The 22,349-nt window shown below is 44.5% G+C and overlaps 1 protein-coding gene across 4 annotated transcripts in view; it reads right to left on the bottom strand.

Annotated features, from left to right (window-relative positions):
- Positions 1–20,983, bottom strand: part of LOC110526042 (tight junction protein 2) — a 126,399-nt gene extending 105,416 nt beyond the window's left edge. For 2 of the 4 annotated variants that reach the window (XM_090238027.1, XM_036980247.2), the window contains exon 1: positions 127–463. In XM_090238027.1, coding sequence (XP_090094153.1) covers positions 127–186 — 60 coding nt within the window. In that variant the 5' untranslated portion in view covers positions 187–463. Of the gene's footprint in view, positions 1–126; positions 464–20,819 lie in introns of those variants that run through there. The other 2 variants (XR_016496702.1, XM_090238028.1) reach the window with 2 other exon arrangements.
- Positions 20,984–22,349: the final 1,366 nt, after the last annotated feature.

Raw genomic sequence — 22,349 nt, 5'->3', positions numbered from 1 at the left:
TCCTAAAATATATATGTATTACAAATACCTACAGCATATTCTTGGGATGCAGCGGGTTAAGATACAGCGATACGGTATGCTAAAAGTTACAGTCTGTAATGGTAAAACAAACTACAGTTGACTTACTCCGAAATGTTCGCCCTTGCCTGGATACACAGCCACTCTTCCGCCTCCTTTCACAGGCATTCTGCGTTGTAAAAGTTGTGAAACACTGTGGCCTTATGTTAAACCGTAAAACAAGTGTCTTAATTATGGCTTGTAGAACTGGTATCTCTTAAAATATACCCTATTCTAGTCTCTAAAATGGAACATGGCTTGTGACTGCGGTCCTAAAAGACTTCCCTAGCTCGTTGCAATTCCTCCGGCGTCAACTCCCGAGATCCTTTAAAATTATTGCTGTGATATCGATGGGAACCGAAACGTTCTTACCAACAACTGGGGTGTATTCTATCCGTCAATGTTTCTTAAACGGAAGCAAACGGAACGAAACGGGGAGGGACCTAACTGAATTTGTCCAATACAAACTCTCGTTTAAGTTGCGAAACGAAACGTTGTACAACTGTTTAGCGGAATAAATGCACCTCAGAGGAGACTTTGAACTCAGTTAGCCTACTTTATGAATACCGAGATGAAATTGAGGGCTCTACTAATGTTGCCCATTTCTATATCAATTTCAATGGTCGTCTACAAACGGATTGAATGACTGACAATTTTATGGGCTATTTTGTGTAATCTTATTCCGACATAGGAACGTTTTGTACCTATTTTGTACGATAATATTGTATTCAACCCCCTTTGTCAGAGTGGACTCTTCCGGATTGGACACATTGATTTAACTGTTCTCTAAAAGTTAACAAAAAACAACCCGGTATTTACTTACAGAAAGTCAAATTCTAAGAATGAATTGGGGGCCTTGAACGCCTAGTGTAATAGTAGAGTTTCAATAAATACGTATTTGTTTTATGATAAAACATAGTGATCTGTCCTCTGTCTATCTAATACAGCACAACGGGAGAATAGTTAATATTGCCAGCTTCTGCATTATAATGAAAATATATAATTCAAAAAGGTTAAACTAAATCCTGTAAGGCAGACAGTCTTATTGAACTCTAATTTTCCCTCCAGAATGGATAAATAGAATATATCCTGCACAATTCATGCATCTTTGGAATGCAGGGTTGCGACAATACTTTTAAGCAAACTGGAGTCTGCATTTGATTCTAAAACTGTTATTTATCTCCACAGCTACAGTGATGGCGCCAGAGGGGATGGCTGCCGTCTTATCAGCTCTTAACCAGCTCTTTCGAGATGTTCGTAACTTGTTTTGTACATAATGTTGCTGCTACCGTCTCTTATGACTGAAAAGTGCTTCTGGATATCAGAACTGCGATTACTCAACTCAGATTAGACAAAGAGCTTTTCTTCAATGAGTCAGACGGGAGGGATATACTACAGACACCCGACCAGGCCCAGATCCTGGTCATTCGCTGGAGAAGGAAACAGAGATTTCACGGAAAAAGATCAGGATGCCTTGTGAGGATCAGGCGAGGAGTGGCTAATCTTCCTTTGCCTTCCGTCCTGCTAGCTAAGGTTCAATTGCTGGAAAATAAATGTGACGAACTGAAAGCACATGTATCCTACCAACGGGACATTGAAAACTGTAATATCTAATGTTTTACCGAGTCGTGGCTGAACAACGACATTAAGAACATACAGCTGGAGGGTTAAACACTCTATCGGCAGGATAGAACAGCAGCCTCTGGTAAGACACGAGGGAGGGGCCTATGCATATATGTAAACAACAACTGGTGCACGATATCTAGTGGCCGGGGACTTTAATGCAGGAAATCTTAAAACAGTTCTACCTCATTTCTATCAGCGTGTTAAATGTGCAACCAGAGGGGGAAAGAAATTCTAGATAGTCCGCACACAGAGACGCGTACAAAGCTCTCCCTCGCCCTCCATGTGGCAAATCTGACCATAATTCTATCCTCCTGATTCCTGCTTACAAGCAAAAATTTAAGCGGGAAGCACCAGTGGCTCAGTCTATAAAATAGTGGTCAGATAAAACAAATGCTAAACTACAGGACTGTTTTGCTAGTACAGACTGGAATATGTTCAGGGATTCTTCCGATGGCATTGAGGAGTACACCACATCAGTCACTGGCTTTATCAATAAGTGCATCGAGGACATCATTCCCACAGTGACTGTACGTACATACCCCAACCAGAAGCCATGAATTACAGGCAACATTCGCACTGAGCTAAAGGGTGGAGCTGCCGCTTTCAAGGAGCGGGACTCTAACCCGGAAGCTTATAAGAAATCCCGCCATGCCCTCCGACGAACCATCAAACAGGCAAAGCATCAATACAGGACTAAGATTGAATCGTACTACACTGGCTCCGACGCTTGTCGGATGTGGCAGGGCTTGCAAACTATTACAGACTACAAAGGGATGCACAGCTGAAAGCTGTCCAGTGACACGAGCCTACCAGACGAGCGAAATAACTTTTATGCTCGCTTCGAGGCAAATAACACTGAAACATGCATGAGAGCACCAACTGTTCCGGACGACTGTGTGAACACGCTCTCCACAGCCGATGTGATTAAGACCTTTTAAACAGGTCAACATTCACAAGGCCGCAGGGCCAGACGTATTACCAGGACATGTACTCTGAGCATGCGCTGACCAACTGTAAGTGAGCAGCAGGTAGCCTAGTGGTTAGAGTGTTGGACTAGTAACCAAAAGGTTGCAAGATTGAATCTCCGAGCTGACAAGGTAAAAATGTGTTGTTCTTCCCCTGAACAAGGCAGTTAGCCCACTGTTCCTAGGCCGTCATTGAAAATAAGAATTTGTTCTTAACTGCTGTATATAGCCTGTGTTTTTACTGTTGTTTTATTTCTTTACTTACCCATTGTTCACATAACACATTTTTGCACTATTGGTTAGAGCCTGTAAGTAAGCATTTCACTGTAAGGTCTGTTGTATTCTGCGCACGTGACAAATAAGTTTTGATTTGAAGTGTCTTGACTGACATTTTCAACCTCTCCCTGTCTGAGTCTGTAATACCAACATGTTTTAAGTAGACCACCAGAGCCACTTTGCCCAAGGACACTAAGGTAACCTGCCTAAATGACTACCGACCCGTAGCACTCATGTCTATGGCCATGAAATGCTTTGAAAGGCAGGTCATGGCTCACATCAACACCATCATCCTAGAAACCTTAGACCCACTCCAATTTGTATACCCCGCCAAAAGATCCACAAATGATGCAATCTCTATTGCACTCCACACTGCCCTTTCACACCTGGACAAAAGGAACACCTATGTGAGAATGCTATTCATTGACTACAGCTCAGCGTTCAACACCATAGTTCCCTCAAAGCTCATCACTAAGCTAAGGACCCTGGGACTAAACACCTCTCTCTGCAACTGGTTCCTGGACTTCCTAACAGGCCACCTCCAGATGGTAAGGGTAGGTAACAACACATCCGCCACGCTGATCCTCAACACGGGGGCCCTTCAGGGATGCGTGCTCAGTCCCCTCCTGTACTCCCTGTTCACTCATGACTGCATGACCAGGCACAACTCCAACACCATCATTAAGTTTGCTGATGACACAACAGTGGTAGGCCTGATCACAGACAACGATGAGACAGCCTATAGGGAGGAGGTCAGAGACCTGTGGTGCAAGGATAACAACCTCTCCCTCAACGTGATCAAGACAAAGGAGATGATTGTGGAATACAGGAAAAGGAGGACCGAGCACACCCCCATTCTCATCAACGGGACTGTAGTGGAGCAGGTTGAGAGCTTCAAGTTCCTTGTCATCCACATCACCAACACACTAACATGGTCCAAGCACACCAAGACAGTCGTGAAGAGTGCACGACAAAACCTATTTCCCCCCAGGAGACTGAAAAGATTTGGCATGGGTCCTCAGATCCTCAAAAGGTTTAACAGCTGCACCATCGAGAGCATCCTGACGGGTTTCATCACTGCCTGATATGGAAACTGCTCAGCCTCCGACCACAAGTTACTACAGAGGGTAGTGCGTATGGCCCAGTACATCCCCGGGGCCAAGCTTCGTGCCATCCAGGACCTCTATACCAGGTGGTGTCAGAGGAAGGCCCTAAACATTGTCAAAGACTCCAGCCACCCTAGTCATAGACTGTTCTCTCTGCTACCACATGGCAAGAACAGCGAAATAAACAAAGAGAAACGACAGTCATCAATCCGGAAAATATGAAGAACTTTGAAAGTGCAGCCGCAAAAATCATCAAGCGCTATGATGAAACTGGCTCTCATGAGCACCGCCACTCCAATTGCATCCCAAATAAATGCTTCACAGAGTTCAAATAACAGACACTTTTGTCCAAAGCAACTTAGTCATGCGTGCATACATTTTACTTATGGGTGGTCCCAGGAATCAAACTCACAATCCTGGCGTTGCAAGCGTCAAAGCGCCATGCTCTATCAATGTGGTGTATGGTCTCAGTATGCACTGCTCTCCACCCTTGCAATACACACAGAACTGTGTGTGTGTGTGTGTGTGTGTGTGTGCGCAACGTGTGTGTGTGTGTGTAGTAATAAGCTAGTCTTGACTGGCCATGCTTGAGAGAAATGACAGACTGCTGTCGTAGGAGTCTGCTTTAACTGCCAAACAGATGTCAGTACAGTACAAGAGACAGACATGTTTCTCTCTAATAAATCCTCTATGTTAGCTGTGGGTATTGAAACATGTGTCTGAGGGGGTAATGTGTGTATTGTGTTAGTGACCTCTAGAGGTAAGGTTAGGACTTGAAGGGAGCTCACAGAGCATGCTGTAGGGCAGGGTTATACAAATCTTACCCTACATCGAAAGCGTTCCACAGGGATGCTGGCCCATGTTGATTCCAATGCTTCCCACAGTTGTATCAAGTTGGCTAGACGTATTTGGGTGTTGAACCATTCTTTATACACACGTGAAACTGTTGAGCGTGAAACACCCAGCAGCGTTGCAGTTCTTGACACAAACCGGTGCGCCTGACACCGCCTACCATACCACAATCAAAGACACTTAAATATTTTGTCTTGCCCATTCACCCTCTGAGTGGCACACATACCTAATCCATGTCTCAATTGTCTTAAGGCTTAAAAATCCTTCTTTAACCTGTGTCCTCCCCTTCATCTACACATGTTTCAAGTGGATTTAACAAGTGACATCAATAAGGGATCATGGATTCACCTGGTCAGTTTAGGTCATGGAAAAATCTCTTCTTAATGTTTTGTTCACTCAGTGTAGAATATCTGTGTGGGAAAAAATAGATAAGCTATTACAGACATTTGCAAGATTTGAGAATGTATTTATATGTCACTGGTAAAATTGTAAATTATCTGCTATAATGGCTCGCTTATCAGTCCAGTCAATGCATCATTCATTCAATGTGCTGCAACGTTGTATGCATTCCTTTATCCACCTGACGAAAAACAATACCAGACAACTTTGAAGCGTTTGAATATTCAGGCATACATTATAAGATTCAAAATCAAATTTAGGATCCAGATGTCTGCCTGTCATAGTAGTAGATAGACAGCTGCTGGTTTATAAATCAGCATAAGGACGTTATTTACACCTTAATGTTATCATGCATCACAACACACAAACACACACACACAGAGATGTATCTCTCTGTGATTTAAGACAGAGGAGGAGTAATCATGAGCCCTTATTACCTTAGCAAACAGTAAGTTGATTACAGGAGAGGAAGTGTGCATATGTGTGTGTGTTTGTGCATGTGTGCGTGTGTGTGACTCACATCATTAACGGATCATGCCTTTTAAATTCATTAGAGAGCATTTAATATGCAGAGCCTCATATAATACACACACTGATAGATGAAAATAGCTATGTATAAATATGGGTGGTAATATGTTACATGAGAGAGAGGTTGTCTGAAATTTTAAATAAACATGTGATGGAGAGACACTGTCTACAGCAGGCTTTTACAACTGGTGGCCTGTTAGCCGAATTTGGCCCTCGGGTGGTTTTATTTGGCCCCACAAGTTTTCTGAGAATTTTTTAAAATATTTTTAACATTTTTAGAATTAGACATTTTCATTGCTGGTCATAGAAGACTGTAAAAACACCAGGAAATCAACTCCAATTGATTTTAATTTTGGAAATCAGTGCAAAATCTGTATTCCCATAAGGCAATTTTCAGTCCACAAATGACTGGTAATTATGTTCCGGCTCCCCCGACCATCCGCTCAAGAAAAAAATTGTCTCGTGGCTGAATCACGTTGATTATCCCTGGTCTACAGCATGTAAAATAAATAGATACTGTCCCAGATAAAATAGGATGAAGCTACTCCACATTATTGTTGTGTTTTTGTTCTGTCAGGTGTTTTGAAACAGTAAACAAACAGAACCATGCCACACTGCAGCAGCAGAAGAGCCCGATGCAAATACAGCCTGGTCTTCTGTTCCCGCTCAGTACAATAAACATTCTATTGATTAGCAAATGTAAATGCCGCGTTGTGTTAGTTGGGGTGTTTTGCTGTGTTTTGTCTGTCCCACAGACGGAGCACAGGGAGTTTGGGGTGTCGGTTATCTGGGACATGCTAACTAAGGGGGATAAATAGAAGGCAGAGTGATCCCAGGGGAGAGTAGAGGAGCACAGAGCAGCCATCAGCGAGTCACCCTGCCCTTCATCTCATCTCTACTGGAGTGAGAGGGGGAATGAGAGAGAGAGGATATTCAGAGGCACAGAGTAGAGAGGGTTGAGCGTTAGAGAAAAAAACCCAGATGAATCATGTAAACGATATGATTAATCAACACTCTGCTGTAATTACACAAACACTGTTAATCAACAGTCACAGATGATGACATCCAACCTGTCACGGTGCTGCTCAATTTGGCACAACTCACCCCTCAGGTAAATTATTTTCAAAGCACATGGGATCATACACAGAAAAGTTTGGCTAAATACCATTCTTTAGTGTCTTTTATGACCTTAAAGAGCACAGAAAGAGGAGGACTGGCCTCTTCACTGAGCATAGCAGCCATTTCTGATTGACAGTTGGAGGGTTTCTCATAACTTCTACAGTAGGCTGTGTCCCAAATGGTACCCTATTCTCTATATAGTGCACTACTTTTGATTAGCGCCCTATGTGGTGAATCGGTGGCATTTGAGACATAGCCCTCTAGTCCACTCAAACATCCTGCAGTGGGCTTAACTATGGCCTGTTCTCCCCTCTCACCAGGGGCAGAGTAAACCTTCTCTCTGAGCCAGCCTGACAGTATCACTGATGAAATATGCGTCGGTATGCACAGAGATAGGGGGGAGAGAGAGAGAGCAGAGAGACTGGGGGAGACAGAGAGAGAAAGATAAATAGAGATAGGAGAGAGGGGGGGACAGAGAGAGAGAAAGAGAAAGGGAAAGATAAAAAGAGAGAGTGGGGACAGAGAAAGAAAGAGCATAAGAAGCGTATGCCTTCCATATTACGCAGCCCTGAGCGAAGAGATGAATAAGTTATCGGCTTTAAAAAGTGCAGTCGGACCGACCAGGCCTGGCCAGAAATAGCCACAAACATCCTCCAATCAAATAGGAAGTGGATCCAACCGACAGATCCAGAAAGGGGGGAAAAGGTTAAGTTTAGGAAAAGGGCTAGCAAACTGCCACTCAGAAGCCATTCAAAAATCTTTTGGCTATATATACACTCATACTGCCAATCAAATACAATCATCACGATGTCCCTCTCTCAGGTCTCTGTCCAGTCAGTGAACACCTGGGTTGAAAGTCCAACAAACGTCTCAATTATGATGACAAGCTGTCAGTGAGCATGTTTAAATGGTGTTATTGATTTACTGTAAAGTACATGAAGTTGCATCCCACTGCTGTCAGTGTGAAATTACCATTAGTCAGGGAAAGGAAACTAGAGGGTGCAGTACCGCAGTTGAACACTAGAGGGTAGGCTCCAAGCTTCACAACACGTTTGGTATGTGCAGACCTCCAATACTATCAAATCAGTCAGGCAAAAATGTTGTGTGGACATAAAAAGTATCTTACTGTATGACCGACCACGCAACTACAACTTTGTTAAATGTCAAAATCACCCCACAACATTATGATAGGCATATGGGCAATATATACAAACACCATTCAAAGAGGACTGTATAGCTACAATCCTAATTGTGTTCTCTGTTACTGTACTGTAGATTACAAGGTGCTGCTGTAGCTGCATATGGACCCAGTAATGACATGCAAATCACAGTTCCACACAGTCCTGTGGGATTCAACCATATTGTCTGCAGTCTGTTGGTTCTTTTTAATAAAAGACAACGAGGTGTGGTGCTGTAACAGTCACAGGGGGCTCGCTACTTCTGTACTGTAATCTGCATCAATAAAACCTTTGAAATGCATTCTGAGCGATCGGGACTGCAGGAGTCAGTGGACACAGTGTGTGTGCATGTGTGTATGTGTGTAATGTGTATACGCGTGTGTGTGTGTCTGTGTGTGCATGTGTGGTGTGTACAGAAGACTGCAACAGATGTAGGATCTTCATTTGAGCCAGTTTGCTACTGCACGACAATAATCCTGCATTAACAGGAAATGTGAATTATTATGTGGATTATAATTAATGGACATTGTTGTAGGGGTTGATGCATTTTTCATAAGGGAAAATCAAGTCAGACATTTCTAAGTGGAAATTACAAACTTCAGCAGTGTTTTTTAAAACCTCAAATACACTACAAGTTTTAAATTGCATTGCAGGAAAGTTCTCCAGCAACAGGGTGATCAAATGAAGATCCTACATCTGTAAATCAATGGTGTTCAAGTTTGGGGTGCTGCAGACCAATATGGATACCGGAGTATGGCTGAGTTGGTGTTTCGAAAGGAGTGGATGTATGGAAAGAGAATCAGCTAAGTTGGCAGATTTGTTCTCACTCAAGACCCTTTTGCGTGGCAGACTGGGCTGCGTGGCGAGTCGAATTTCAGTGCAGCGGTTGTGTATGGAGAGGCTTGCAGACCTAAGGTGCTACCCATTGGGCAACTATCACAGTGTCGCCAGTAGTAATGTGGCAATATTTTTCCCTCCCATGATTTTATTTCAGGTAGGATAGCAGCCTACACAAGAAATAACTAATAACTAACAGCCCACAGAATAAATAACAATTTGCCGGGGCATGGACTCTACAAGGTGTCGAAAGCATTCCCTAGGGATGCTGGTCCATGTTGGCTCCAATGCTTTCCACAGTTGTGTCAAGTTGGCTGGTGGACCATTCTTCATGCACACTGGAAACTGTTGAGCATGAAAAACTCAGCAGCGTTGCAGTTCTTGACACAAACCTACTACCATACCCCATTCAAAGGCACTTACATTTTTTGTCTTGCCCGTTCACCCTCTGAATGGCACACATACACAATCCATGTCTCAATTGTCTCAAGGCTTAAAAATCCTTCTTTAACCAGTCTCCTCCCCTTCATCTCCACTGATTGAAGTGGATTTAACAAGTGACATCAATAAGCGATCACAGCTTTCACCTGGATTCACCTGGTCAGCCTATGTTATGGAAAGAGCAGGTGTTCTTAATAATTTGTATACTCAGTGTACATGCAGTCTACTCAATCGAGAGGGCATGAACGGCAATAACACCGGGACAGTGTCCTGCTTGCAAAGCACTACTGTCCCGCAACGGCATGGGAAGTAGATACCAAGTAGCCAATATCAGGGCGACAGTCACATAAGCACACAAATACAAAGCAAACAAGCAACAGTAATCAGTACTGTTAATAAAAAATAAACAATAGTCAGTTTTATTAACTATTATTTATTAACACAGTACGACTCAGACTCATCGTCTGGCTTCAAAATAGAAGTCCATACTCTCGCGGTATGGTAGTTGGGTGGTAAGAAATGGTGGAAAAAAAATACCTTTTCAATACACCCACTCCTTTCCACACTTCCCTACTTTCCTCATGTCCCACCCACTCGCCCATACTCTGGTTGCCATATTGGGCTGCAGCTACCCTCTTCTCATGGTGTTCCCAATCTGCTAAATGGTGTTCTAATGTTGCCGGGGAGGGTCGCCCATTGACAACTCCATTGATCCAGTGAGCAGTACCTCTTTCTTTCTTTCTGCCTTCCCTCTTTTCTTTTTTTCCTTCCCTTCAGAGAGTCTGACTTTGTTTTTGAGGTTGTTTTAAAACCGTCTGCCAAGATTTTATTTGTGAAAAAAAATGTCCCTTCGGGATCTGCTGAGCAATCTTTCTGATTAAAAAGTGTTTGATTAAAATCTATACACGCAGTACTGGAGAAACAAATGCTAAAACCACAGCAGCTGATGTATTGCACTCATAGTTATAGCTTACAGTTATGGATAGTAGGAAAACAAGATGAGAGGAAAGAGGAAGAGACAGGGTTTGGGTCTAGGAGGATGAGAAAGAGGGAGGAGGGGGAAGAGTATGTGTAAAATGTAAAGTGTTAGAAAGAGTTCAGGCTCCTTGACTTTTTCTACATTTTGTTATGTTACAGCCTTATTCTAAAATGAATTAAATTGTTGTTTTTTTCCTCATCAATCTACACACAATAACCCATAATGACAAAGCAAAAACAGGTTTGTAGACATTTTTAGCAAAAACTGAAATATCACATTTACATAAGTATTCAGACACTTTACTCAGTACTTTGTTGACGCACCTTTGGCAGCGATTACAGCATTGTGTCTTCGTGGGTATGACGCTACAAGCTTGGCACACCTGTATTTAGGGAGTTTCTCCCATTCTTCTCTGCAGATCCTCTCAGGCTCTGTCAGTTTGGATGGGGAGCGTCGCGGCACAGCTATATTCAGGTTTCTCCAGAGATGTTCGATCGAGTTCATGTACGGGCTCTGGCTGGGCCACTCAAGGACATTCAGAGACTTGCCCCGAAGCCACTCCTGTGTTGTCTTGGCTGTGTGCTTAGGGTCGTTATCCTGTTGGAAGGTGAACCTTCACCCCAGTCTGAGGTCCTGAGCACTCTGGAGCAGGTTTTCATCAAGGATCTCTCTTTACTTTGCTCCGTTCATCTTTCCCTCGATCCTGGCTAGTCTCTCAGTCCCTGCCACTGAAAACATCCTCACAGCACAATGCTGCCACCACCATGCCTCACCGTAAGGACGGTGACAGGTTTCCTCCAGATGTGATGCTTGGCATTCAGGCCAAAGAGTTCAATCTTGGTTTCATCAGACCAGAGAATATGAGAGTCCTTTAGGTGCCTTTTGGCAAAAAGTGGGCTGCCATGTGCCATTTACCGAGGAGTGGCTTCCTTCTTGCCACTCTACCATAAAGGCCTGATTGGTGAAGTGCTGCAGAGATGATGTCCTTTTGGAATCAAATAAATAACATTTTATTGGTTACACACACACACACGTGTTTAGCAGATGTTATTGCGGGTGTACCGAAATGCTTGTTCTGTCATCTCCACAGAGGAACTCTGGAGCTCTGTCAGAGTACCATCGGTTTCTTGGTCACCTCCCTGACCAAGTCCCTTCAGTTTGGCTGGACGGCCAGCTCTAGGAAGAGTCTTGGTGGTTCCAAACTTCTTCCATTTAATAATGATGGAGGGCACTGTTTTCTTGGGGACCTTCAATGCTGCAGACATTTTTTGGTACACTTCCCCAGATCTGTGCCTCGAGACAATCCTATGGACAATTCCTTCGACCAAATGGCTTGGTTTTTACTCTGACATGCACTGTCAACTGTGGGACCTTTATATAGACAGGTGTGTTCCTTTCCAAATTATGTTAAATCAATTGAATTTACCATAAATGGACTCCAATCAAGTTGTAGAAACATCTCAAGGATGATCAATGGAAACAGGATGCACCTGAGCTCAATTTCGAGTCTCATAGCAAAGGGTCTGTATACTTATGTAAATAGGGTATAAAAAATAAAGTATTTTATACATTTGTTAATTTCTAAAAACCTGTTTTCGCTTTGTTGTTATGGGGTATAGTGTATGGACTGATGAGGGAAAAACGTAATTGTAGATTAAGGCTGTAACGTAACAAAATGTGGAAAAAGTCAAGGTCGGAATTCTCTCCGCATTCACTGTATACATACGCATACGCATGGCTGTAAGTGTTTTGGATAAAAACATATTCTAAAGGGCATTTTTTATTATTTTTAATAGGATGAGAGGGTAGAGGAGGAAGAGGTGGAGGAGATAGAAAAGGGTCGAAGGAGTTGGAGAGGGATGAGAAAGAGGAAAGAAGGTCACCTCAGTGATTATTTTGTTAATTACTCTTAATTAAATAAAAATGTGTGTTGTCAGGCCTCCCAGCATCGTAGCTCACTTGTAAGAGAGGGCTGCAGAGGTGGCTTCTGAGAAGAGGCCCTGCAGGGAACTCTGGGTAAATCTTTCTGTGAAGGGGGCGAAGAACTAACAGAGGCTCATTCTGATCTTTTTTTCCACTAATTGGTCCTTTGACCAATCACATCAGATCTTTTTCAGAGCTGATCTGTATGGTTAAAAAAAGGATCAAAGTTTGGCTGCCTGTCTAAACTCAGCCAGTGACTCGCACGCACACACGCACAGAGAGAGAGAGAGAGAGACTGGAGGAGACACACAACCTTCCAAAACACTCCACTACCAGAGCCAGGGCACCTTGTCCAAGGGCACCATTAATGCATTTAAAACAATGACTTTTTTTCCATGTCTTTCAGTCTCTCTGTCTCGGCAGATCAGGAGACAATCAAACAATATGTCATCTGAAGGACACATTTTGTAACATTACTCTTACAGGATACATCTACGGAATAAACTTGTTTATGTCACCTTTATTTAACCAGGTAGGCTAGTTGAGAACAAGTTCTCATTTACAACTGCGACCTGGCCAAGATAAAGCAAAGCAGTGCGACAGAAACAACAACATAGAGTTACACATGGAATAAACAAGCGTATAGTCAATAACACAATAGAAAAAAAGAAAGTCTATATACAGTGTGTGCAAATGGCATGAGGAGGTAAGGCAATAAATAGGCCATAGTAGCAAAGTAATTACAATTTAGGAGATTAACACTGGAGTGATAGATGATGGTGTGTAAGTAGTGATACTGGTGTGCAAAAGAGCAGCAAAGTAAATAAAAACAATATGGGGATGAGGTAGGTAGATTGGGTGGGCTATTTACAGATGGACTATGTACAGCTGCAGCGATCGGTTAGCTGCTCAGATAGCTGATGTTTAAAGTTAGTGAGGGAAATGTAAGTCTCCAGCTTCAGCGATTTTTGCAATTCGTTCCAGTCACTGGCAGCAGAGAGGCGTTGGCTTTGGGGATGATCAGTGAGATGTACCTGCTGGAGCGTGTGCTACGGGTGGGTGTTGTTATCGTGACCAGTGAGCTGAGATAAGGCGGCGCTTTACCTAGCATAGACTTATAGATGACCTGGAGCCGGTGGGTCTGGTGACAAATATGTAGCGAGGGCCAGTCGACTAGAGCATACAGGTCGCAGTGGTGGGTGGTATAAGGGGCTTTGGTAACAAAATGAATGGCACTGTGATAGACTACACCCAATTTGCTGAGTGTTGTATGGAGTGTTGTATGCCATTGAAGCTCGTTTGGAGGTTAGTTAACACAGTGTCCAAAGAAGGGCTAGATGTATACAGAATGGTGTCGTCTGCGTAGAGGTGGATCAGGGAATCACCCGCAGCAAGAGAGATACCGTGGATATATACAGAAAAAAGAGTCGGCCCGAGAATTGAACCCTGTGATACCCTCATAGAGACTGCCAGAGGTCCGGACAACAGGCCCTCCGATTTGACACACTGAACTCTGTCTGTGAAGTAGTTGGTGAACCAGGCGAGACAGTCATTTGAGAAACCAAGGCTATTGAGTCTGCCAATAAGAATACGGTGATTGACAGAGTCGAAACCCTTGGCCAGGTCGATGAAGACGGCTGCACAGTACTGTCTTTTGTCGATGGCGGTTATGATATCGTTTAGTACCTTGAGCGTGGCTGAGGTGCACCCATGACCAGCTCGGAAACCGGATTGCACAGCGGAGAAGGTACGGTGGGATTCGAAATGGTCAGTGATCTGTTTATTAACTTGGCTTTCAAAGACTTTAGAAATGCAGGGCAGGATGGATATAGGTCTATAACAGTTTGGGTCTAGAGTGTCACCCCCTTTGAAGAGATTTATATTCACAGACTAAGTGGGCATGCACAGTCTTCCTGTATAAACATGAAATCATGTTAATTAAGTCAGAAATCAGGAGCAGATAGTTTACTGCTGTGATACAGAGGAACCAACCAGTCTACAGTATTTACATCTGTTACGGTGAGTGAATGAGGACCCAAAAGCGAATTAACTTAAACAGAGCTTCTTTAATTACCAAACATAGGTAGGCTCAGACGGACCGGCAGATTCCGACAGGACAAGACAAGGTTACAGCAAACATGACGACAGTCTGGTTCAGGCATGAAACACAACAAACAAGAATCCGACAAGGACAGGAACAAAAACAGAGAGAGATATAGGGACCTAATCAGAGGGAAAAAGGGAACAGGTGGGAAACGGGGTGACGAGGTGGTTAGGAGGAGACAAGGCACAGCTGGGGGAAAGAGGGGGAGAAAAGGTAACCTAACAACGACCAGCAGAGGGAGACAGGGTGAAGGGAAAGGACAGAGACAAGACACAACATGACAGTACATGACAGTACCCCCCCACTCACCGAGCGCCTCCTGGCGCACTCGAGGAGGAAACCTGGCGGCAACGGAGGAAATCCTCGATCAGCGCACGGTCCAGCACGTCCCGAGAGGGAACCCAACTCCTCTCCTCAGGACCGTACCCCTCCCAATCTACGAGGTACTGGTGACCACGGCCCCGAGGACGCATGTCCAAAATTCTACGGACCCTGTAGATGGGTGCGCCCTCGACAAGGATGGGGGGGAGGGGGGGAAGACGAGCGGGGGCGCGAAGGACGGGCTTGATGCAGGAGACATGGAAGACCGGGTGGACGCGACGAAGGTATCGCGGAAGAAGAAGTCGAACTGCGACAGGATTAATGACCCGAGAAATACGGAACGGACCAATGAACCGCGGGGTCAACTTGCGAGAAGCCGTCTTAAGGGGAAGGTTCTGAGTGGAGAGCCAAACTCTCTGACCGCGACAATATCTAGGACTCTTAGTTCTACGCTTATTAGCAGCCCTCACAGTCTGCGTCCTATAACGGCAAAGTGCAGACCTGACCCTCTTCCAGGTGCGCTCGCAACGTTGGACAAAAGCCTGAGCGGAGGGGACGCTGGACTCGGCGAACTGAGATGAGAACAGCGGAGGCTGGTACCCGAGGCTACTCTGAAAAGGAGATAGCCCGGTCGCAGACGAAGGAAGCGAGTTGTGGGCGTATTCTGCCCAGGGGAGCTGTTCTGACCAAGACGCAGGGTTGCGAAAAGAAAGACTGCGTAAGATGCGACCAATAGTCTGATTGGCCCGTTCTGCTTGACCGTTAGACTGGGGGTGAAAGCCGGAAGAGAGACTGACGGAAGCCCCAATCAAACGGCAAAACTCCCTCCAAAATTGAGACGTGAACTGCGGACCTCTGTCCGAAACGACGTCTGACGGAAGGCCATGAATTCTGAAAACATTCTCGATGATGATTTGTGCCGTCTCTTTAGCAGAAGGAAGCTTAGCAAGGGGAATGAAATGAGCCGCCTTAGAGAACCTATCGACAACCGTAAGAATAACAGTCTTCCCCGCTGACGAAGGCAGTCCGGTGACAAAAAAGGCGATGTGAGACCACGGTCGAGAGGGAATAGGAAGCGGCCTGAGACGGCCGGCAGGAGGAGAGTTACCGGACTTAGTCTGCGCGCAGACCGAACAAGCAGCCACGAAACGACGCGTGTCATGCTCCCGGGTGGGCCACCAAAAACGCTGGCGAATGGAAGCAAGCGTACCCCGAACGCCAGGGTGGCCGGCTAACTTGGCAGAGTGAGCCCACTGAAGAACGGCCAGACGAGTAGGAACGGGAACGAAAAGAAGGTTCCTAGGACAAGCGCGCGGCGACGGAGTGTGAGTGAGCGCTTGTTTTACCTGCCTCTCAATTCCCCAGACAGTCAACCCGACAACACGCCCCTCAGGGAGAATCCCCTCGGGGTCAGTGGAGGCTACTGAAGAACTGAAGAGACGAGACAAAGCATCAGGCTTGGTGTTCTTAGAGCCCGGACGATAAGAAATCACGAACTCGAAACGAGCGAAAAACAGCGCCCAACGCGCCTGACGCGCATTAAGTCGTTTGGCAGAACGGATGTACTCAAGGTTCCTATGGTCAGTCCAAACGACAAAAGGAACGGTCGCCCCCTCCAACCACTGTCGCCATTCGCCTAGGGCTAACCGGATGGCGAGCAGTTCGCGGTTACCCACATCATAGTTACGTTCCGACGGCGACAGGCGATGAGAAAAATACGCGCATGGGTGGACCTTGTCGTCAGAGAGGGAGCGCTGAGAAAGAATGGCTCCCACGCCCACCTCTGACGCGTCAACCTCGACAACGAACTGTCTAGAGACGTCAGGTGTAACAAGGATAGGAGCGGATGTAAAACGATTCTTGAGGAGATCAAAAGCTCCCTGGGCGGAAACGGACCACTTAAAGCACGTCTTGACAGAAGTAAGGGCTGTGAGAGGAGCTGCCACCTGACCGAAATTACGGATGAAACGACGATAGAAGTTCGCGAAGCCGAGAAAGCGCTGCAGCTCGACGCGTGACTTAGGGACGGGCCAATCAATGACAGCTTGGACTTTAGCGGGATCCATCTTAATGCCTTCAGCGGAAATAACAGAACCGAGAAATGTGACGGAGGAGGCATGAAAAGTGCACTTCTCAGCCTTCACAAAAAGACAATTCTCTAAAAGGCGCTGGAGGACACGTCGAACGTGCTGAACATGAATCTGGAGTGACGGTGAAAAAATCAGGATATCGTCAAGGTAAACGAAAACAAAGATGTTCAGCATGTCTCTCAGGACATCATTGACTAATGCCTGAAAGACAGCTGGAGCCGAAGCCGAGGCCGAAAGGAAGAAGAGACAGAGGAAACAGGAGGGATAGCAGACATTAAACATTTCACATGACAAGAGACGTTCCAGGAGAGGATAGAATTACTAGACCAATTAATGGAAGGATTATGACAAACTAGCCAGGGATGGCCCAAAACAACAGGTGTAAAAGGTGAACGAAAAATTAAAAAAGAAATGGTTTCACTATGATTACCAGAAACAGTGAGGGTTAAAGGTAGCGTCTCACGCTGAATCCTGGGGAGAGGACTACCATCCAGGGCGAACAAGGCCGTGGGCTCCTTTAACTGTCTGAGAGGAATGTCATGTTCCCGAGCCCAGGTCTCGTCCATAAAACAGCCCTCCGCCCCAGAGTCTATTAAGGCACTGCAGGCAGCTGACGAACCGGTCCAGCGTAGATGGACCGACAAGGTAGTGCAGGATCTTGAAGGAGAGACAGGAGTAGTAGCGCTCACCAGTAGCCCTCCGCTTACTGACGAGCTCTGGCCTTTTACTGGACATGAAGTGACAAAATGACCAGCGGAACCGCAATAGAGACAGAGGCGGTTGGTGATTCTCCGTTCCCTCTCCTTAGTCGAGATGCGGATACCTCCCAGCTGCATGGGCTCAGCACCCGAGCCGGCAGAGGAAGATGGTAGTGATGCGGAGAGGGGGGCGACGGAGAGCGCGAGCTCCTTTCCACGAGCTCGGTGACGAAGATCAACCCGTCGCTCAATGCGAATAGCGAGTTCAATCAAGGAATCCACGCTGGAAGGAACCTCCCGGGAGAGAATCTCATCCTTTACCTCTGCGCGGAGACCCTCCAGAAGACGAGCGAGCAAGGCCGGCTCGTTCCAGCCACTGGAGACAGCAAGAGTGCGAAACTCAATAGAGTAGTCTGTTATGGATCGATTGCCTTGACATAGGGAAGACAGGGCCCTGGAAGCCTCCTCCCCAAAAACAGATCGATCAAAAACCCGTACCATCTCCTCCTTAAAGTCCTGATACTGGTTAGTACACTCAGCCCTTGCCTCCCAGATTGCCGTGCCCCACTCACGAGCCCGTCCAATAAGGAGAGATATGACGTAGGCGACACGAGCAGTGCTCCTGGAGTAAGTGTTGGGCTGGAGAGAAAACACAATATCACACTGGGTGAGGAACGAGCGGCATTCAGTGGGCTCCCCAGAGTAACACGGCGGGTTATTGATTCTGGGCTCCGGAGATTCGAAAGCCCTGGAAGTGGCCGGTGGATCGAGGCGGAGATGGTGAACCTGTTCTGTGAGGTTGGAGACTTGGGTGGCCAGGGTCTCAACGGCATGTCGAGCAGCAGACACTTCCTGCTCGTGTCTGCCTAGCATCGCTCCCTGGATCCCGACGGCTGAGTGGAGAGGATCCGAAGTCGCTGGGTCCATTCTTGGTCGGATTCTTCTGTTACGGTGAGTGAATGAGGACCCAAAAGCGAATTAACTTAAACAGAGCTTCTTTAATTACCAAACATAGGTAGGCTCAGACGGACCGGCAGATTCCGACAGGACAAGACAAGGTTACAGCAAACATGACGACAGTCTGGTTCAGGCATGAAACACAACAAACAAGAATCCGACAAGGACAGGAACAAAAACAGAGAGAGATATAGGGACCTAATCAGAGGGAAAAAGGGAACAGGTGGGAAACGGGGTGACGAGGTGGTTAGGAGGAGACAAGGCACAGCTGGGGGAAAAAGGGGGAGAAAAGGTAACCTAACAACGACCAGCAGAGGGAGACAGGGTGAAGGGAAAGGACAGAGACAAGACACAACATGACAGTACATGACAACATCTAGCTGACTTTAAACAGCCCATATGTTATTTCACAGACAGACAGAACAACCCAGAACAGATAAATACACAGACAGACAGACAGACAGAACAAGAAAGGACAGAAATAACATACAGTATCTCTCTGTACGTCTGTGAGAAATTTGACGTTGGCTAGTTTTATAAACTATCGTATCCTGTTTTAAGTGTCTGAATAAGTATAATACACGTATTACCTTACAGCTTAATAATGAGAACTGTTTTAATAATATATATTTTAAAACCACAGAAAAGTGAGGACGAGGAAACAAAACATGTGGATTGAACTGAAACAGAATGTTAGGTTATGGGAGTGTCGAGAGAAGACTAACATGATCATGAATAAAATGAGGACACATAACTCAAAACATAGCAAATGCGAAATCAACATATGCGCACGCACACACACCCACCCACCAATGGAACTTAGGGGAAAGTGTTCTTCATTGCAAACTGTCATGGCAAATTAATGAACATTAATACAATGGGGACAATTAAATTAAAAACATGAAATACGTACATAAATCAATACTGGTAACTAAAACAATCAATAAATTAAGAAAAGAGAGATGCTAAGATTAAGTAAGTGAAGGGTCAATTGCAACCAATATTGGCCACCATTTTACTCCCTAAAGCTAATTGCGGTGTTAGTCCTGGTTGCTGCAAATATATTTCAAGACCAATTCGCCCTCTGGGGAGTATTATCTTCGGTATAAATCAAACCTTTTATTTGAGCAAACTAAGCACGGATTTAACTATTTGACAATCATTCCGTACAGCTGAACTGAGCTGGCGTGAAGTTCTGCCTGTTGGTTGCAATTGACCCGTAAATAGTAAGATGGTAAAATTGGATGAAGTAAGTGAAGTAAGATGGTAAAATAGGATAAAGTAAGTGAAGTAAGATGGTAAAATAGGATAAAGTAAGTGAAGTAAGATGGTAAAATAGGATAAAGTAAGTGAAGCAAGATGGTAAAAATAGGATAAAGTAAGTGAAGTAAGATGGTAAAATAGGATAAAGTAAGTGAAGTAAGATGGTAAAATAGGATAAAGTAAGTGAAGTAAGATGGTAAAATAGGATAAAGTAAGTGAAGTAAGATGGTAAAATAGGATAAAGTAAGTGAAGTGAGTTGGTAAAATAGGATAAAGTAAGTGAAGTAAGATGGTAAAATAGGATGAAGTAAGTGAAGTAAGATGGTAAAATAGGATGAAGTAAGTGAAGTAAGATGGTAAAATAGGATGAAGTAAGTGAAGTAAGATGGTAAAATAGGATAAAGTAAGTGAAGTAAGATGGTAAAATAGGATAAAGTAAGTGAAGTAAGATGGTAAAATAGGATAAAGTGAAGTAAGATGGTAAAATAGGATAAAGTAAGTGAAGTAAGATGGTAAAATAGGATAAAGTAAGTGAAGTAAGATGGTAAAAATAGGATAAAGTAAGTGAAGTAAGATGGTAAAATAGGATAAAGTAAGTGAAGTAAGATGGTAAAATAGGATAAAGTAAGTGAAGTAAGATGGTAAAATAGGATAAAGTAAGTGAAGTAAGATGGTAAAATAGGATAAAGTAAGTGAAGTAAGATGGTAAAAATAGGATAAAGTAAGTGAAGTAAGATGGTAAAATAGGATAAAGTAAGTGAAGTAAGATGGTAAAAATAGGATAAAGTAAGTGAAGTAAGATGGTAAAATAGGATAAAGTAAGTGAAGTAAGATGGTAAAATAGGATAAAGTAAGTGAAGTAAGATGGTAAAATAGGATAAAGTAAGTGAAGTAAGATGGTAAAATAGGATAAAGTAAGTGAAGTAAGATGGTAAAATAGGATAAAGTAAGTGAAGTAAGATGGTAAAATAGGATAAAGTAAGTGAAGTAAGATGGTAAAATATGATAAAGTAAGTGAAGTAAGATGGTAAAATAGGATAAAGTAAGTGAAGTAAGATGGTAAAATAAAATAAAGTAAGTGAAGTGAGTTGGTAAAATACCTCCTTCCAGGGACTTGCTAAACAGGGTATAGTTCGACGGCGAACAGACAGGCGGCGGGAGTCAGAAATATGGCGTACGTCGTGGAGGTAGTAGGAGCGGGTGTCGCCAGTCCCGTAAAAGCTGTCCCACGGTTGGTTGGTTTGGAACAAGCCTGGTGCGTTCTGCTGACTATAATAAAACACTTTGGTTAGCACACACACACAAAAACATACACACACGCACTTACACCATCACTGTACTCTGAACACGCAGGCACACACATTACACACACACACACACACACACACACACACACACACACACACACACACACACACTCTTTCTATCTTTCTGTTTAATGGATACACCCACTATATTACAGTATATCTGTCAAACTGTCTATGTGATGTGAGACAATAAGGCTATGAAAAAGAATTCAGAAACAAGTGAACCATTCCAAAGATATACAGTAAACACTGAATCAATTAAAACATTCAATATAACTGTCATCTTAAACCAAATCTAATATCAAGCAATATAATCTCCTCTATGTTAAGAGGACCCGAGGACCCAAAATCGTTATCTCGTTATGAGTAAATCAAAAACGCATCACTGGACTGGTAATGAGGTCAGATAAATCGTATCCACAATGTATATTACCAACATAGCGAATCAAAGCGCCAAATGACGTTGATTGAGAGGAGTATTTCTAAGTATTCTGTGAATCCTATGGAGAAAGCTTAATCCTGAAAGTCACAGTTGTTACAGATAAAAATATCACATCACAGAGCTGTAGATCCCTTTCAGAGGTGTGACCGCAGATTCTGCATGCCCTTACAGGGAGTGTGTGTCTGTGTGTTTGTGTATGTGTGTGTATGTGCACGTGCGAGAGTGTGTGTGTGACACATGAGGGATGTCAGTTTATAGGGAGCGGTGACTCAGAGCTGACCAGAGCCCAACCATCCAGAGAGTCTTTAGTCAGACCACAGAGACCTAGCGATCAATCCTCAACATAACAAGCTTCCCTCCTGGGAGCGCTGCCCCCGTCCCCCGCCCCACACACACACACACGTACACTGCAGCGACAGCAGGGAGATCACTCCAGATTCAAGTCAAAATCCGACGTTTTGAAGGTCCTCAGGATGTCGGGAGACTCTGTCAAAACCGTCCACTAGGGGCAAAAATAAATTATACCCGGAGCTGGGACTGAACTAGGGTCTATAAAATAGGAGTGTGCAGCTTAGAGACCACTGCACCATCCATCCACAACGAGTTAGCAAGGCTAGTCTTAACAAATGGCTAAACTTAACCGTGGAGTTGTTTTTCTGTTTTAAACCATCAACTTAACCCACGTCGCCACTAGGGGCAACCCAAGCCATCAAGTATGCTTGGGTGTTGCTAAGGCGTTGTGGGCGGGGATGGTGGATGGGCGTAGTCCGCAGACTCCGTCTCCGAGGGCGACAAAGCCTAATGAGTAGTGACAGAAAGAGTTGCGATACAGGGCGGACCTGCCTCTCTCTGGAGGAGTGTGTTTGTGTCTGGTAACAGGA

The sequence above is a fragment of the Oncorhynchus mykiss genome, chromosome 6 (assembly GCF_057628025.1).
Source record: "Oncorhynchus mykiss isolate SJ-2025 chromosome 6, ASM5762802v1, whole genome shotgun sequence".
Lineage (NCBI taxonomy): Eukaryota > Metazoa > Chordata > Actinopteri > Salmoniformes > Salmonidae > Oncorhynchus > Oncorhynchus mykiss.
Note: the sequence above shows the minus strand (reverse complement) of the source record. Positions and strands in the feature narration are given on the sequence as shown.